At 39.4% G+C, this 16441-nt stretch overlaps 1 protein-coding gene across 1 annotated transcript in view; it reads right to left on the bottom strand.

The window, feature by feature from the left end:
* Positions 1-98: 98 nt before the first annotated feature.
* LOC120469136 (neural-cadherin) overlaps positions 99-16441 on the bottom strand; it is a 283986-nt gene continuing 267643 nt past the window's right edge. The window contains exons 30-33 of the mRNA XM_039657904.2: positions 13824-14004; positions 11580-11824; positions 3728-3882; positions 99-2751 (exon numbers count right to left, since the gene is read on the bottom strand). Coding sequence (XP_039513838.2) covers positions 2206-2751; positions 3728-3882; positions 11580-11824; positions 13824-14004 — 1127 coding nt within the window. The 3' untranslated portion in view covers positions 99-2205. The remainder of the gene's footprint in view (positions 2752-3727; positions 3883-11579; positions 11825-13823; positions 14005-16441) is intronic.

Raw genomic sequence — 16441 nt, 5'->3', positions numbered from 1 at the left:
TATTTCTCAAGAGACTTACAACAGATTAAATTAAAACCAGACTGTTTTTTTTTTTTCATTTGAATATAGCAGTATTTGACAGTAATGTTCAAGTATCATCAAACAAAAGTAGTCCATTTATTAAAGAAAAAAAGAAAAGCAATTTAAAGGATGCAAATACAAAACGCCAACATACCTTTACCAACTCAAAAAAAAAATGATTAAATAATACTTTAGATTGATTGCTTTATGTATTTTTTTTAAAAAGCAGTTTTGATATGCACAAATGAGGTAAAAACATTGTTTCACAAAATAGAGTACTGTATATATTCACCACACAAACAAACAGGTGGCCTTGGTTCAAAATCAAAGAGGAATAGGATTTGTAACTTGAGATAAGGAATTCTGTGATTCAAAGACAGAGCCCAATCGTGCTTCATTCATGAATACTCTCACCTCATGCTGTATCCTTCCCAATCCCCTTACAAGGATGACTCTAAGCGCCAATCCCGTTGGCCTCTTTTAACTCTATAAAATAGCAAGCATTGCACTTCCAGCTATATTTCTTAGCTTTAACTTGAAAACCTTTATTTTTATACTCTTGTTGCTGCCTTTGGAAATATTGGCACTTTTTGAGATCCATAATAAGAGTGACGACTTCCCCATCGAGTTTTCCAACTCCCATGATCCTTTGGTTCACAGCATGACAGTGAGCGATCAGTTCACATTAGGATTAGCACTCTGATGTCTTTTAACACACTCCTACTCGCTCCACTCTCCTCAGCCAGCCTGTCATGCTCCACATACGGCATTCTCCGGGAAAAATATATAAATAAATAACTGAAACGATAAAAGGAGGGCAAAAAACATTGCCTTAAAATGCATAAAATACAAGGTTGGCATTTGAGGCCTCACGGGGGGGAGACGTTTAGTTATTCCATTTGCACACGCAAACTTGCCTTGCCTTGCCTTTCCTTTACCCCATACAGCCTCACCACATGCGTTCACAAGCCCATTAAACATGTTACATGAGAGGCGCTCAGGGTCTGAAACCGCTGGTTCACCGATCCCTGAATGCACCTGGTGCCGAGGCTCATCTCTTCACTGCAGCGCCGAATAATGCGATGGGATACAAGTAGTTATTTATAGTAGAACCGGAAATGGCGATATGGTCGGGTAAGCTGGTTTGGTTAATAACACAATACTTTCAAAAGGAAGCAAACTGGAATGTAAGCTCCTACGACAGAGCTCGAATTCATTTTGAGTTGATCACATGGAATAACACACACATTCGTTTGTCTTAATGGCTATCCTTCAGTTTTGCTACCACTCAATAAAGCTCGAGAGCCAAGAGTTTTTGATAGTTTTCAGCAACAGAAAACTTCCGTCTCATGCCAGCCACTCAGCCTTGTCCCTCAGTCACATTTGTATTCCAGCAGTTCCTTTCAGGCTAGAAAGAGAGGACACAATTTATATTCCCAAGGAATGTCCCCTAAAATGCCAGACAATAAGGCTGCTTTCTGTTTCATTTTCCTCAGTGTTTTTCACACATCTTCAGTTTATTATTGGTCCTTTTTTTTTTCCCTACAGACTCGCATCCTCGCGCATAGAATCTAAGTGAAGGGTTGAGCAAATAGAAAAAATAAACCGTATCCGAGTATGAAGTTATGATTGATGAACACAAGTGGCCACCCTGACAGAAAAAGCAGTGAAATGATTTCAGAAAGCGGCCCATGAAGGAGGAGGACAAACCCCTTTCTTGTCACATCCGAGCGTGGCAGTTTATTTTTCTTTCCGTCTTTCTTTTCTTTTTAAAAACACCATACAGAGACCATACAGACATACAAGAATGGAATATCAGGAAAGATCTGAGTGAAGCACGTCCGAGGCTCTCCGCCAATGTTGGACACAAAGATAACAAATGGTTCCACTAAAATCATTGTCATCCGCAATTCACTTCAATAAAGATGCCCGTTGTGGGCTTAAAAATTGCCATGACCACAATTTGCTGTGTCCTGGATTAGCATTTTCCATTCGCTGCTCATTGAGAGTACCAAATGCCACCCGGCTCTGTACGCCGAGGGAGTGTTTCGCATGAAGTTATACATCCAGAGAAAGCCAAAGCGTAGGAATTTTCAGCATAAGAAAAATTCCTCTGGTTTTTAGACAAGTCTTTCGTGGTCTCCCTCCTCTCCTCGTGCAGCAGGAAGTCTTCCCGGTAGTTCCTTAGAGGTCGCTGCCCTCAGCCCGCTCATAGAGGGCTTTCAGCTTCTCGAAGCGCGGCCCCCACTCTTTCAAACACTCTTGACCCGCTGCAGTTCCCTCTTCCAGCCCAGTGGAGCTGAAGGAACTCAGTGACCCGGCCAGCGAGCCGCCCCCCTCCGTGGAGAAAACCTGCAGGGAGTCGAAAGGTGCCGTTTCCGGGTGCTGGTCGGCATCACGGATAATTTCACACAGGTAGCGGGCCAGGTCCTGGCTGGAGAACGACAGGCTTTTGCGGGCCAGCTGGGCTGTTCGACTGGGATTTGCAGTCTGGCCTTGAGCCGGAAAGTGGCTGGGGGGGACGTCCCTGCGGATGGTGGTGGCTCCCGAGGATACGGAGGAGGTGGTGGCGGCTGTACCCGCTCTGGAGGGGGGGTCAGGCTGGCAAAAGTGTTGCTGTTGCTGCTGGGAGGGAGGATGGTGGTGTAAGGCTCGTGAACGGCTGTACTGCACTGACTGGGCCGGGCTAGGCTGCAGGGACTTCTGGAGCTCTGCCATGTCATAGGCATTCTGAAGGAGAGCGGGAGAGAGAGAGAGAGAGGAATTTAAATGCATTAAGGTATCACAAGATCATTAGCGTTACAAATGCCATTACGTTCAGGAACTGGTGTAATAACAACCTCTATCACAAAAACGGCTACAACTAATAAGACAGAGCTCACTGACAAAATAAGCAGCTTGTCTGTACTTCCACGTCACGTAATTTATTATCCCCCAAACTGTTAATGGCATTAATCCGGATTCAAGCTGCTAACCCCGCGTTCAGATTAACACCTTTGTGCACGTCTTCCAGCACCTGAGAGGAAGAATCCTGACAGACGCAGTGAAGAGCACACACTCAGTCAAAACAACAAAACGTGATACTGGTCCCCTTTTCCCATTGAACATCAACATTAATCCCATTTAACCGAGGATGAATCTCCTCATTATTAAGCGCTGCAGCTCTCGGGGGAGGAAGAAAAACATTTAATGCTTCTTGAGGAAAAAAATAAACGAAGAGAAGAGGAGGAATAGAGACAGAGAGGGAGGTGTGGGCGACACGAGTGTGGGTGTAATTGATTACACGATAAGGGAGATGTGCGAAGCTTCATCAGATGGAGAGGTTCAGAGCACCACAATTTACACGCGCAGATATGAGAATGAAAGATCCTGCAACACATCTACACCCACATACTTCAGATAGATCAGAGGAGCAGGCAGTTACCACTAGTGTTTCTAATAACAAAAAGCCACATATTGTACAAAATACGTTGTCACACTTTCCCTCGGCACTCGGTGAAGCCACCTGTCATCAGCATCAGAGTGCATTTTTTAAATGTTAGAGGTTGTCATAGAGACAAATTGACAAGTGCGCCTCGCTTCGACAGGGCGTCATGGCAACCCGCACAAGTTGTCATAGTAACTTTGAGCACTCAGTTGTCCTCATTTGTCAGATTCTCTGACCTGTGATCTGAAATCAATTTTAAAACAGAAGTCAGGCGCTCACCTGATCCTCCTCCCCGCCACCCTCCTCGTCGTAGTTGAGCACGTTCTCTCGGATGTCCTCCCAGCCGTCATGGTGCGCAGACACGTGATATACTCCCTCCTTCAGACCCTTATAGCTCCGCCAGCGCGTGTACAAGAAAATCCCCAACAGCAGCACTGCGGAGGCACAGGAAGTGGTTGAGAATTACCCTGAGTGCGTATCAAGGATCACTTTAAGCTATTAAAATTTACAGGAACACTAGCCCTGCTCGTCGATCAGTGTGAACTACTTTTAAGTGAGCTGGGCTGTGAAAGAACATCACCTGGAGCTTCCCTCAGGCTGTGCTTCCCTGGCACTAAGGTTGCTTGATGTCAACGTTATGACTTCGCAGAGATGGCCCGGATTTGCCACAGACACATTATTCCAGGGAGCGCTGTGGCTCGTGTCAAGCATAGCTTGCTGAATCAATCCTGTTTGGCACCACTGACCTTTAGAGTATATTATCTTGCTATCTAATGCCCAGTACACTTCAGTCTGCCAACACTCCACTCTCTCTCTCTCTATTCAATTCAGAAATATTCTCCATTTACCTTCTTTTGTGTGCTTGCCTTTTGTGCGTTTATCTCTATCGCTCTCTCAATCATGAGACCTTTTGAGATTTTCTCGTTCCCTTCCTTCTATTGCTTCCACTTTATTACCTCTGCAGGGATAATATGCGTCTTTTGCGACGTGTTTTAAGGTCGACCCCGTAAATAATTCCAGGTTTAGATGTTCATGTCAAAGACGTGAGAACCTGACAAGTGGTGAAGGGGCCATAAAGAGGCAGAGAAAAGCACCGCCTGGTAGAAGGTGTCATAATGGCCGTGTTCGAGCTTGACAGCTGCTTTTGGATTAATCTAAAGGATTTGAGCACTTAAATGAAAGCCTTGCGACACAAATACACACGATACCTTTTAAAAGGCTGAAAATTGCACTCAGACATCCCACAATCTCAATCCTTGTCAATAACCTCGCTACACACAAAATATCTGCTCGTTTAAAAGATGTGTGCCTTGTCACCACCAAAGAAAGGCAGATGCATGAAGAGAAAACACACTTTTAGTTTAATTCTGTCCTTGAATCAGAGCAATGAGCTGAGTTCAAGAAGTGAGGCTGGAGAGTCTATGTAATCAAATGCGCCCTTTCTAAAAGCAGTAACTATTTGGTGAAATGTCTCATTTGCAAACAGAAAAGAAGCCTTGGTGAAGGAAGACCATTTCAGTTCTGACACACGGCATGTGTTGCTGCATAGTTCTGGTGTGTTTTGTCAAGCTTTGTAGAAGACGTTGACAAGATGTGCAGAAAGCCATACGGAGTGTGTCTATCCAACTGAGATCATCTGTGAAAAAGAAATGTCTTCAGACAACTGTGACATACTCTATGTTTGATATACAGAACGTGTGGAAAAACATGGAAAATAAGTGACACAAAAAATGCTACAGAGATATTTCACACTTCCAAGAAGAGTCTTGCAAGACCATTATTAAACTGTCTGCCTGCCCAGGAATGTCCACTGTAAAATGCTGAAATTATATAATTGAATCGCTTATTCGTTGCCAAGGGTGACTCATTTAATTGCCATTTCAGTCTAAAAACGGTTGCCTTCATTAATATGCTTAAAAAATGACCCAAATGCCACTGTGCTCCCTCAGTCTATTTCTGTCTCTCCAACAGTGTAACTTCTCACAGTGATTTTTAAATGCATCTTGTGTGGTTGATATTGAGTGAAAAACTTCTTCATCTGATTCCAGACAAGCCTTCTGTCTCTTGGCTTCCTGCTTCATCGATCACATGACCCTCCAATCTGACCCCTCAGACCCCTCTCAGGACACCCAAGACCAGCCCGGCATCCTAATCTCCAAAGCGAAGACAGTAAACACTGCTCTGTAGAAGGGCATTGAGACATTTTGCTTCTGTTTCTGCTCTGAAAATAAAATAAAAAAAAGCTCAAACAAAGTCAGACCTTTAACCAGTGGAGAATTTTCTTCTTCTACAATCTCTTCACAGATAGCAAAGAGTGAATAGAGCTGTTCAAACATCTATCCAGGTTTCTGAAACACTGGAACAAAACACGTTATTGATGATTTCTCATGGTCATTACATTTGTTGTATGTATTACATTTCCTTACGGTTCTTAAGGAAAACAAAACAAATCAATAACTGGGCAACACATTTGGTTTTATTATATGAAATGCTTTGTTCATCCATTTAATGTATGTCATTATTCATTTAATAGCATTGACACTCTTTAAAAGAAGCCCTGGATTTATTTTTCAATAAAAGAAAACACAAAGACTGAAAAAGCAGGGAAGGCGAGAAAAAGAGAAGAAAAGATAAATCAGTGGGCACTAAAAATGAGTTAGTAACTACATGTCAACTTTAAACTTCAACATAAAATATGTGTGAACTTCAAAATTAGTAGACTGTATGCTTAATACTGTATCTACTAACACTTTGATTGTCACCAAAGTCCCTTATAAAGTCGTTGTGGTCCTCCAACAGACATACTGACTAAGTTGCATAGTAACTTGGCAACTACGTCAAATCATTCTCCTAACCTGAACCCCAAAAGTCTACTAATACTCTATTGAGAGTTAGTTGACATGTAGTTGCAAAGTTACTTATGGTTGGTAGTGGGTTGTAAATGTTCCATCATGCTCTATGTTTATATGTCAGTAAAAAAAAAAAAAGAAAATAAAGAGTGTGTGTACAAAGACAGAGGAACCCTTAGTATTTTAAAGGGGACATATCATGCAAAATCCACTTTTTTATTTGGAGTGTTTATAAGTACAGAAAAGATGAAATTATTCTCTTCAGGTAATTCGTTTATATCTTTATATTCTGTTTTGGTCATATTTTTCAACCTGTTCAGATTTTTCTTCTGTTCTCTATGACATTTTTTTAAAAGCGTGTCACCGTATTTGCAGCGGAACTGCCAAATAAGGACATTGACTACCGGTCCAACACTTCGAGCAACCCGCCATTATTATTATTATTATTATTTTGTAGTCCAATCTCAATGATGCAGAAGTTACGAGAGGGCAAGTCAAAATGTTCGGTTGTTGGATGTACGTTAGTGACCTGAAGCACTTCAAGGATTCCCACTTCAACAACCTCCGCCAGTATAAAGAAGGGTTTGCCGATTGACTTCGTCTGAATGAGAGGTAAATTCCTTCTATCTTTGGAGACGACGAACAGAGCATTTCGATAAGCTGTAAATATCGTTAATAAAAATAAAGTACTTTACTTTCTTAAAACGCATGGTGGTCATGGTTTAGCAGTACCTGCTTTGTCTTTCTTTGTTTTTGTTTTGAAGTAACGTTACACGTCTGCAGTATTATTGTTCTTGAGTTTCATCAATGGTCATTTAGCTGCGTTGTTTTCTGATGCTTTTCTAAACGTATCATATTGTCAATACAGATTTTTTTGTGGTAAGATTAGACCGTAGTCATTTATCTTCTTGTCAGTGTGCTTGTTTTAACAAGAGAAATAGTCGACTTTCACTAATAACACAAAACAGTTAACTCACATACCAATATATCCATATGAAGAAGTGGTTGTTCTGCAGGTCCGTCGTCATCTTTATCAACTCGCTCGCTCTGGCTCGAATATGTAAGGCTTGATGGACAAGTCTTCTGTTGTTGACATTTTATTAACGTGTGAATAAAAATGTTCTTTGAAGGTATCGTATATAATCATATATCTCTAATCAAACTACAATAATGGCCGAACGTGGGGAGTTGAACTGACCGTGAACTCATCGACCTGGAGAGCGGGCGGGGTATGACGCATCTCCTTTTTATTTAAAGGGGACGCATTGAAACGGGTCGCTCAAAGACGCACATCAGAAAAGGGCTAGAAAAGGGGCTTGTGGAGCTATAATAATGAGGAATTCAGACCCAAGCATTGCAGTTATGTTTTATATAGACCACAACGGTATGATTTATATGTAAAAATGAATGATTTAAAAGCATGATATGTACCCTTTAATGTAACATGGTCTTTCTATCTTATCACACCTGAGATACATTAGTATGAAGTAGAAAATGCTAAACTAAAGAATATCCAGATCCATATCCGAAAAAAAAAAAAAAAAAAAAAACGCGTTATACTAAAACCTCACCTTCACACTCACAATTCAGGCCCATATGTCAGTAACCAATCTCAAGAAAAAAGCAGACACTTGCACCTTCAAATCAGAATGACCATATGACACTGACATTTACTGCTATCCTCACAAAGAATAATGTACACACATATAAAGATAATAATAAAGGTTACACTCTATCGCACACAGTTTCATTTTATTCCTCCCTCTCTTCTCCACACAGACACACACATGTGCGCGCGCACACACACACACACAGACACACACACACACACACACACACACACACACACACAAGTTTTGGAGCTCACCACTTCTTGGCTTCAAATGCCGTGGAGCCTCAACAGAAGATCAAATAATAAAAAAAATCCAGCATTTGCACTGGCATTACTGTGTGTGTGTAGGTGGGTCTGGGTTTGCCTATCATGGGTCAACAGTCACCAAACTGGTAGCAAAACCTGAACCGAGCTGTCCCCATGAAAACAACCTATAAATGCCAATAAATTATATATTAATGAACATGCTTTGCGTCACCGTAGTAAAGACAGAAAATACAGTATCATTAGTGCAACATAAAAAATAAAAGAGGCTGAGGAGAAGTTTTGATGTATATGTGTTTTCTCCATTATCTCTAGTTTTGGGGGAAAATTAGATCACTGTTGTTTATCTTAATCTTAAATTGTTAATATTCAAAAGTTATTTTTCATTTAATTTAGAATTCAGAATACCATAAATCCCTGCAAAAACGCATTAATTCAGAAGGGAAATTAATTAGTCTATGTTTTCAGTTAGACTTAAATATACTGGACTGTAATTTAAAAAATAAAATGTAAAACAACACAAGGTCACAGCAATCAGTTTGCTGTGAGTAATTTTATGGTACTGAGATAATTTGGGTTAATAAATTGCACTCATTATTTAAGACATGACACTTTACTAACATTAAAACATGACAGTTGGATTCAAGTGGCTAATTGAACAAATGGCTTGTATTATGAATCTTCTTCAAACTGTGGTTAAAATACTAATGAGAAATTTTCCCTTCAAAGTAATGTAAATGTAGTCTCACATAAAGGCCATGCTCTAACATGTCATATTTGTGCTTTTAAATACCCAAAATGACAAGTGCAATGTAAATCAGAGACACTTTATGACAGAACATTTTGTCATGAAATGGTTAATGATCGGGAAAATAACTATGTGAAAACGCACGTATAAAAAGGACTATAAAAAAAATGCATGGAAAATGAAGAAGGAGATACTGAAACTTTACTGAGAGTCTTTTAACCGGAAAAAAAAAAAAAAAAAAAAAACTTTTTCACACAGACATTAAAAAAGGATCCCATGAGAGTCACAAAGAGTGAGAGATCGTCAAAGAGCACTATAAACCATAATCATTCAAGTCCATCTTTTAATGTTATGATGGGTGGTTATTCCCGCAGGTGAGCATCTACACTGAGTGAATGTCAAAACTGCATATCAGCTACGCTGTAGAAAGACACTTGACAATACAGGTGTAATAGAGGACAAGTGATGCCTTTCCACACTGGTGAACCACTAGTACAAATAGCAATTTATTTATATATATTGCTGTCAAATGATTAAAGCATTTAATCGGGATTAATCGCATTAATGTCGTAGTTAACTCGCTATTAATCGCAGATTTTTATCTATTCTAAATGTCTCTTGATTTCTTTTTCTCACATTATTTTTTTCTTATTTTAATGCTCTTATCAACATGGAAAAGTGGATCGGCTTGCATCTCACTTGGAGCAAATCACTTGGACAGTTGAATGTTACCTGGTCTGATGAGTCTCGATTTCTGTTGATGGTAATTTGGCGTAAACAGATTGAGAACATGAATCCATCATGCCTTGTTACCACTGTGCAGACTGGTGGTGGTGGTGGTGTAATGGTGTGGGGGATGTTTTCTTGGCACACTTTAGGCCCCTTAGTGCCAATTAGGCATCGTTTAAATGCCACGGCCAACCTGAGCATTATTTCTGACTATGTCCATCCCTTTATGTATCCATCCTCTGATGGCTACTTCCAGCAGGATAATGCACCATGTCACAAAACTTGAATCATTTCAAATTGGTTTCTTGAACATGACAGTGAGTTCACTGAACTAAAATGGCCCCCACAGTCACCAGATCTCAACCCAAAAGAGCATCTTTGGGATGTGGTGGAACGGGAGCTTCGTGCCCTGGATGTGCATCCCACAAATCTCCATCAACTGCAAGATCCTATCCAATCAATATAGGCCAACTTTTCTAAAGAATGCTTTCAGCACCTTGTTGAAACAATGTCACGTAGAATAAAGGCAGTTCTGAAGGTGAAAGGGGGTCAAAGTATGGTGTTCCTAATAATCCTTTAGGTGAGTGTATACTGTAAATACGGTATATAAAATATATCATTATGCTTCCATAAAAAAAGAGCATGGTGTATACTCTATAGATGTATGACGTTTTCAGTCTTCAGAAGAACAATCCAAAATCCCTCTCCTCCTGTTCAGAAGCATCTCACCACATTATTATCTGTTCCTGGGGTTTAACAGATGGACCTTTTCCCTCTCTGCTGTTCTTAGTGATATGTTAGTCTGCAGGGGGGCTGTGTTCAGCAGGGAAGAGAGTCCTGTCTAGGTGGAGGTGTTAGTGTAGCACGGTACGCTAAACCTATTAACCGCCTTACAAGAAGAAAAAAAAATCTTCTTAACACTGTGCCGAAGCCTTTTATATGGCAGAGAGCACTTGAACCATATTTCTCACTGCTCATCTCAAACCGACAGGATGGAATTCAGAAAAACAATGTAGAAGAAAAAACACGAGAGGAGGAAAAAAAAAAAAACCCAAAACTTACTGGCTACTTAAATTCAGTTGAGGACAGTCAGGACCATTTAAATTCTGCCCAAAACCCTAGTGCATTGATCTCAATTTCCAGCCCGGCTTGGGTAAACAGCACAGTTTGTGCCTACAAATCAAGTAATTAACACTTTAAAAAGCAACTGGAGCTGAGAATGAATAAGGTCATGTCAAATCTATAATGGAATGAAAGTGTGAGAGGAGGAAAAAGATTGTTTGCTTCCCTTTGGCCTCGAGCGTATCAATGCAGGCAGATGAGGACGAAGGAACGAAAAGGAGTTAATATGAGTTTCAGCAGTCATGATCATTGATTATGTAGGCCGTGTTCTTTACCGCTGTCAGACAATGCGAGAATAAATGCAACACATGGGAGCACGAAACCTTGGCATATATAAGAAATATATACATGTATGCCTAACTCTTCACAGCTACTACATGGGAAAAATCATTTGAATAAATACATATCAATAATCGCAAGGCAAGAATATTGAAATACCAGCCACCAAAATAAGTTTTAAAAATACATGAGGTTCAGCAGAGGAGGAAGAGCACAGTTAATATTTATGTGACAAATAACAGGCTGATACATTCATTTAAGGCTCCTACTGAAACTAATATTTTGCAGTAAACCAACAACTGGCGTGTTGACTGTGAGAAACATTTTGATTCAAGTTGTAAAATGTACCAACATTTATTTTAATTAGGTCACTCTAAATGTAACAACTCACATTTATCAATGTACTGTAGCAACAAAACCTAAGCACTTGTATTATGATAATAATTAATATTGTTACACATATTGCCGGCTGTAACGACATGAGGGTGAGTGAATGATGCGATTTTAAGAGCTCATGATGATACGTACCTAGAAGGGCCATAAAGCAGATGCATATGGCGAAAAGGGAGCTGAAACTGAGACCCATTTCGTCTCGGTAGATGGCCAGCGTCACCTCGCAGTGCCGGCCACGGTAGCCCTCTGGACAGTGGCATGTGAATTTGGAGGGCGACTGCGCCACACACGTGCCCCTGTGACATGGGCGGCTGGCACAGAGAGTGTACATGCAGAATTTGCCAGTGGAGTTTGCCTTGACCATGTGACCTGGGGGACACCTGCGATTACAAGAGACAAAAAAGGGTTGATACATTAATCAAATTGTAAGACCAGTATATTAACCGTGTATGTAAAAAAAGGACTGACGGGTTAATGACAGTTCATGCAAAAAATGAACATTTGTGAGTAAATAATGGTATCCTACAAGACACCTTTTTCCATTAAGTCGTTCAAGTTTGCAAGAGAGTAAATGATGACAGCATTTTACATAATAGGTTAACACTTAATTAAAGTGTACTTTCATCAATACTGAAAAACATATTTAGAAACCATTTTCAACCATTTTAAGAGGAAATTCAATGACATTGGTCAATATAAAAGGAAAGCTGTTTTGGTATATCTAAAAATGGTAAAACAACAATGTTTGTGAATTTGAAACCGCTCACAGTAAGCTGTTAAAAACCCTGTGTGAATAAAACAAGCTTGGGATCACATGTTGCTTTATTGCAGTCAGTGTAGAACCGATGGATTGCTGAAAGAATTCAAAATCTGACTGAATATGTGAAAAAAAAATCTTAACATACTCCAAAAATCTCAATGTGACTGGCACAGATCAGATAAGAAAAGATAAGAACAAGAACAGGGCAGCCTGTCAGCAAGTCAGAGGAAAACAACAACATGCAATCAAAGACACAATCGACTACACAGCAGATGCGCAGATCTCACAGCTAGAGAGCACAGTGGACAGGTCTGGGGTGAAGAGGGGCCTACAGATTTCATACCTGTATCCGCCTTCGAGGCATGTTTACACATAACCCCAGGGCCAAAGTGCATACGGCTTGGCTAAGTATAGAGCCCCCCTACAATGTGTGTTTGTGTCTCCTACATTGACCAGATTAAAGAGGATTTTTATTAATACTAACCAGTTTCCAAACCATTGAATCTGTTTATAATGTCTTCATCAATTTTATTTTTATTCAGGGTTATAATAGTTAAGTAAAACTAAAAATAAAATAATATATATATATATATATATATATATATATATATATATATATATATATATATATATATATATATATTTTTCTTTTTCCCAAATATAAATGCAGGTCATTGCCAAAGAAACATCTATTTTTTCTTCCAAAAAACGACAAAAACACAACAACGTTAATGAAACTTTCACTAAAATTAAACTATGAAATTAAAAACTAATTCAAATATGAAGAAAAACAATAATACTATTTCATGTCCACTCATGTCCAAATGTCTATAGTAGACTTTTAGTTTTTAACTATGAATCTATCCTAATAATATAAATATTACATACAGTTTAAAACTAAGCTAAACAGAGTAAAGCAAAGAAGTCACTTCAATATTTATTGTGTAAAATTTCGTTACATTTCTATTTCTATTATTATTACTTTTAATTATGACCGTTCCTCAGTTTTGGCATCATTTCTACACAATAATGATACGATCAATAAGTTCAAAACTCTCCTGTTCAAACGTTTATCAAAATGATCAAAACTTTTTTCGTGTCATTTGGTTAATTAAACAAACGAAATGAATGAATTGACTCGGAAAAAGATTTGTTCATTTTGATGAACGAGTTTGAACAGAAGAGTCACAAATGCGCATCACAGAACAGAGCAAGGCGACCATTTCAGCTTATAAAACTTAAACTTTTTTTTTTTAAATGAGCGATCATTTCTCTTGATAAGATCCTTATTCATCGCCTGGAATCGTTTAAAGTCCTTTGTACAGTTTGCAGTTTGTACTTAAAGTATCTTTTGGACCTTGAACCATTTGGTGCCCAGTAAAGTGCATTATATGGAGAAAAATCCTGGAATGTTTTCATCAAAAACCTTAATTTCTTTTTGACTGAAGAAAGAAAGACATGGATATCTTGGATGACATGGGGGTGAGTAAATTATCAGCAAAAGTTTTTTTTTTTTTTTTAAAGTGAACTACTCCTTTAAGCAATTTTCTATTCTCATTGCACTATGACTAACATTTTTTTTCCCCAATAGGAGCAGACCCATATATGAGTATGTGTACCTGCATTCATGGATTCTCCACAGGTCCACACAGGTAAAGGGGGGGCTGCATTGGTTTTTCCGGCAGGAGTCGGATGAACATCCCAGAGACACACCCTGAGAGCTGACCACAGACACCCCCTCTCTGGCCTGACCATCCAGAGGAATAAACCGCCCATTGAGCCTCAGGTCCCGCATACAGCCTGTGCCAAAGAGGAAAAACAAAACAAAAACACAAAGCCAACATGTTTCATGTTTCAGTACAAATATAGCATTAAGTGTGAATCCTCCTCTTACATCTACGTAACACTTGTTTCTTCACAACAAGCACACATAGAAAAAATGAGCTCAACATGATCCACTCATATTCTGAGCTTTTAAGAAAAGTGCTTTTAGAGTCCATTTAATAAACACACAAAGTGTGTGCCTGAGGCTAACCAGCACTGCTGTCTATGTGCTGTGCGCATGGGACTATTCCCTCCCTCTTCTCTTTCATGTCACATTTCATTGTCTCCCTTCCCTCCTGCTGTCTGATTCATGCTAGCTGTACGTCCCCTCGACACTGAAGGTGCATTTGAGACTATTATGAATTAATCCTTCCTATTAATGATTCATGAGTCAATACAACAGTGTGTAATCATGACAGAGAGAGAGGAACCAGTATGAATTCGCTGATAAAGCTGTACAGATTCGTTTGTGTGATGTACACATGTGCTGGCTAAGTTCTTAAATTAGATTAGCGGTAAAATAGCAGTCTACTTCACAGCACTCTGATGTGACTCAGTGATTGGAATTCTGGCCATGGGATGCAGTATTTTTGATGTCTCAAAATGTCAATCCGCAGCGTTTATTAGAGTAGTCCACATCTCTCCATGCACTTTGACATATTGACTCCATTTCATTTATTGTAACAAATTCATCTATTGCGACCAACTCTGGACAGACAAGATCTACTCTTGAGGCGGTAGGCAATGGGAATTAACAATCAGGGGACTGTATTTGGTGCTGCCTTTCTTGTCAGCAATGTGATACTTTAAGCTATCGTGTTGGGTTTAATTTAGCACACGTGTTAATGTTATTAAATAGGCTATTTTTTATTTTTTTTTTACCAGGATTCAATTTTAAACTAAAAAAACATTTGATAATGCATGTGAAAAACAGTCTCAACAAGCTGTTGTCATTATGACAGGTCTGGAGGCCATTTTGAATCTGTTTTTGTTTTAGACTGTAGTGAAGAAAACAAATGAGTGATTCATTATTCAAATCTGACAGTGTTGATGTTTTTTTATCATGTACGTATGTATGGCTCATAATTTCTCTTTTACAAATTTAAATAAGCAACTTTAATTTTTCTCAGTACCCCAGGAGCCTTCTCTAAAATACCTTTGAGGACACATGAAGTACCTCTGATAGGGAATTACTGATCTAGAATATATAATAACTTTAGCAGTTTTAGTGCGAATCAATTTCTTAGTTAAATGCTACTTTTAAATGCTCTTGCAAGGAGATTGCAAAATTTGATATCGATATTGATCAAACCCTAACCCTACCCCAGACCTAAAACCTACCCATAACCTGATGTATACACATTGTCAAAAGCGTCACTATCGAGAATGAGAATATGACGTCACGCGTATAACTCTGCGTTGCATTGTGGGAATGATCCACCATCCTGGGAGGATACGCCATCCGTTGTCATCGTTACTTCGACCGCAAGACCGATAGAAATAGCAACAGAGAAGGAGAGCAGTTTGATATTTATTTGCATTCTTGAGATAAGTCACAGTTTCTTGGGAAAAAAAATGAAGCAAAAGGAAAGGGTCTATATCGGGAGAGACTAAATAACAACACTAAACAGCGTTATTTAGAGAAGCTACTTGACATCAACATACAGTATGGACCCGTAGGACCTGCTTCAGAATGGAGAAAGACCCAAAGCTCTACCACCTTTCACATACCCTGACATAGTCAATAACTTGGTTATGGTATCAGTGCCTAAAGTTACTGCCTACACAATGCAAGAGTTCAGAAGCTTTAAGTCATTAGAAGCTTATGAACAATTCTGCTGCAGCTGGGTGCAAGCGAAAAGTCATACTTGATGTTTCAGGCCTCATTCATATGTGGAAATAAATCTGATATGAATCAGATACATGCATTTGCACCTGCCATGCCACGTCAAGCGGACATTCCCCTGTCAATGCGAATCGTATGTCATTAAAAAAGTGTCTTTTTAAAACATTTCGCGGTACAGATATATCCATAACAAATCAAACAACTCTAGTTGAATAACAGAATATTCATTTCATTTGTTTGTGTTAAATAAAAGGCGAACTGTGCTGAAATGTAATGCTTTTGAAATCATGCTTTGCTCACTGTTGCTGCTGTCAGTTTATCGACAAGCAGTTTCTCTAAATAAAGCTGGCTAGCATTGTTATAAACCCAATAGAACCACTTTTATTTCTCTTCCTTATCTATATCTTCCAAAGACACTGCTGTGTGTCGCTAAAATGTAAACAAATGCTGCGCTGTGCTGTCTCTTTCTCTCGCTATTTCTGGCATGTTTAGTCGCGCCTCTGCGAAGTTCCGTAAGCGTTGCTCCTGGCAACCGATAGCGTCTCCTCCCATCATGGCCGACCGGCT

The sequence above is a fragment of the Pimephales promelas genome, chromosome 1 (genome assembly GCF_988280905.1).
Source record: "Pimephales promelas chromosome 1, fPimPro1.hap1.1, whole genome shotgun sequence".
NCBI classification, from domain to species: domain Eukaryota; kingdom Metazoa; phylum Chordata; class Actinopteri; order Cypriniformes; family Leuciscidae; genus Pimephales; species Pimephales promelas.
The sequence above is the reverse complement of the archived record's forward strand: the minus strand, read 5'-3'. Positions and strand labels throughout refer to the sequence as shown.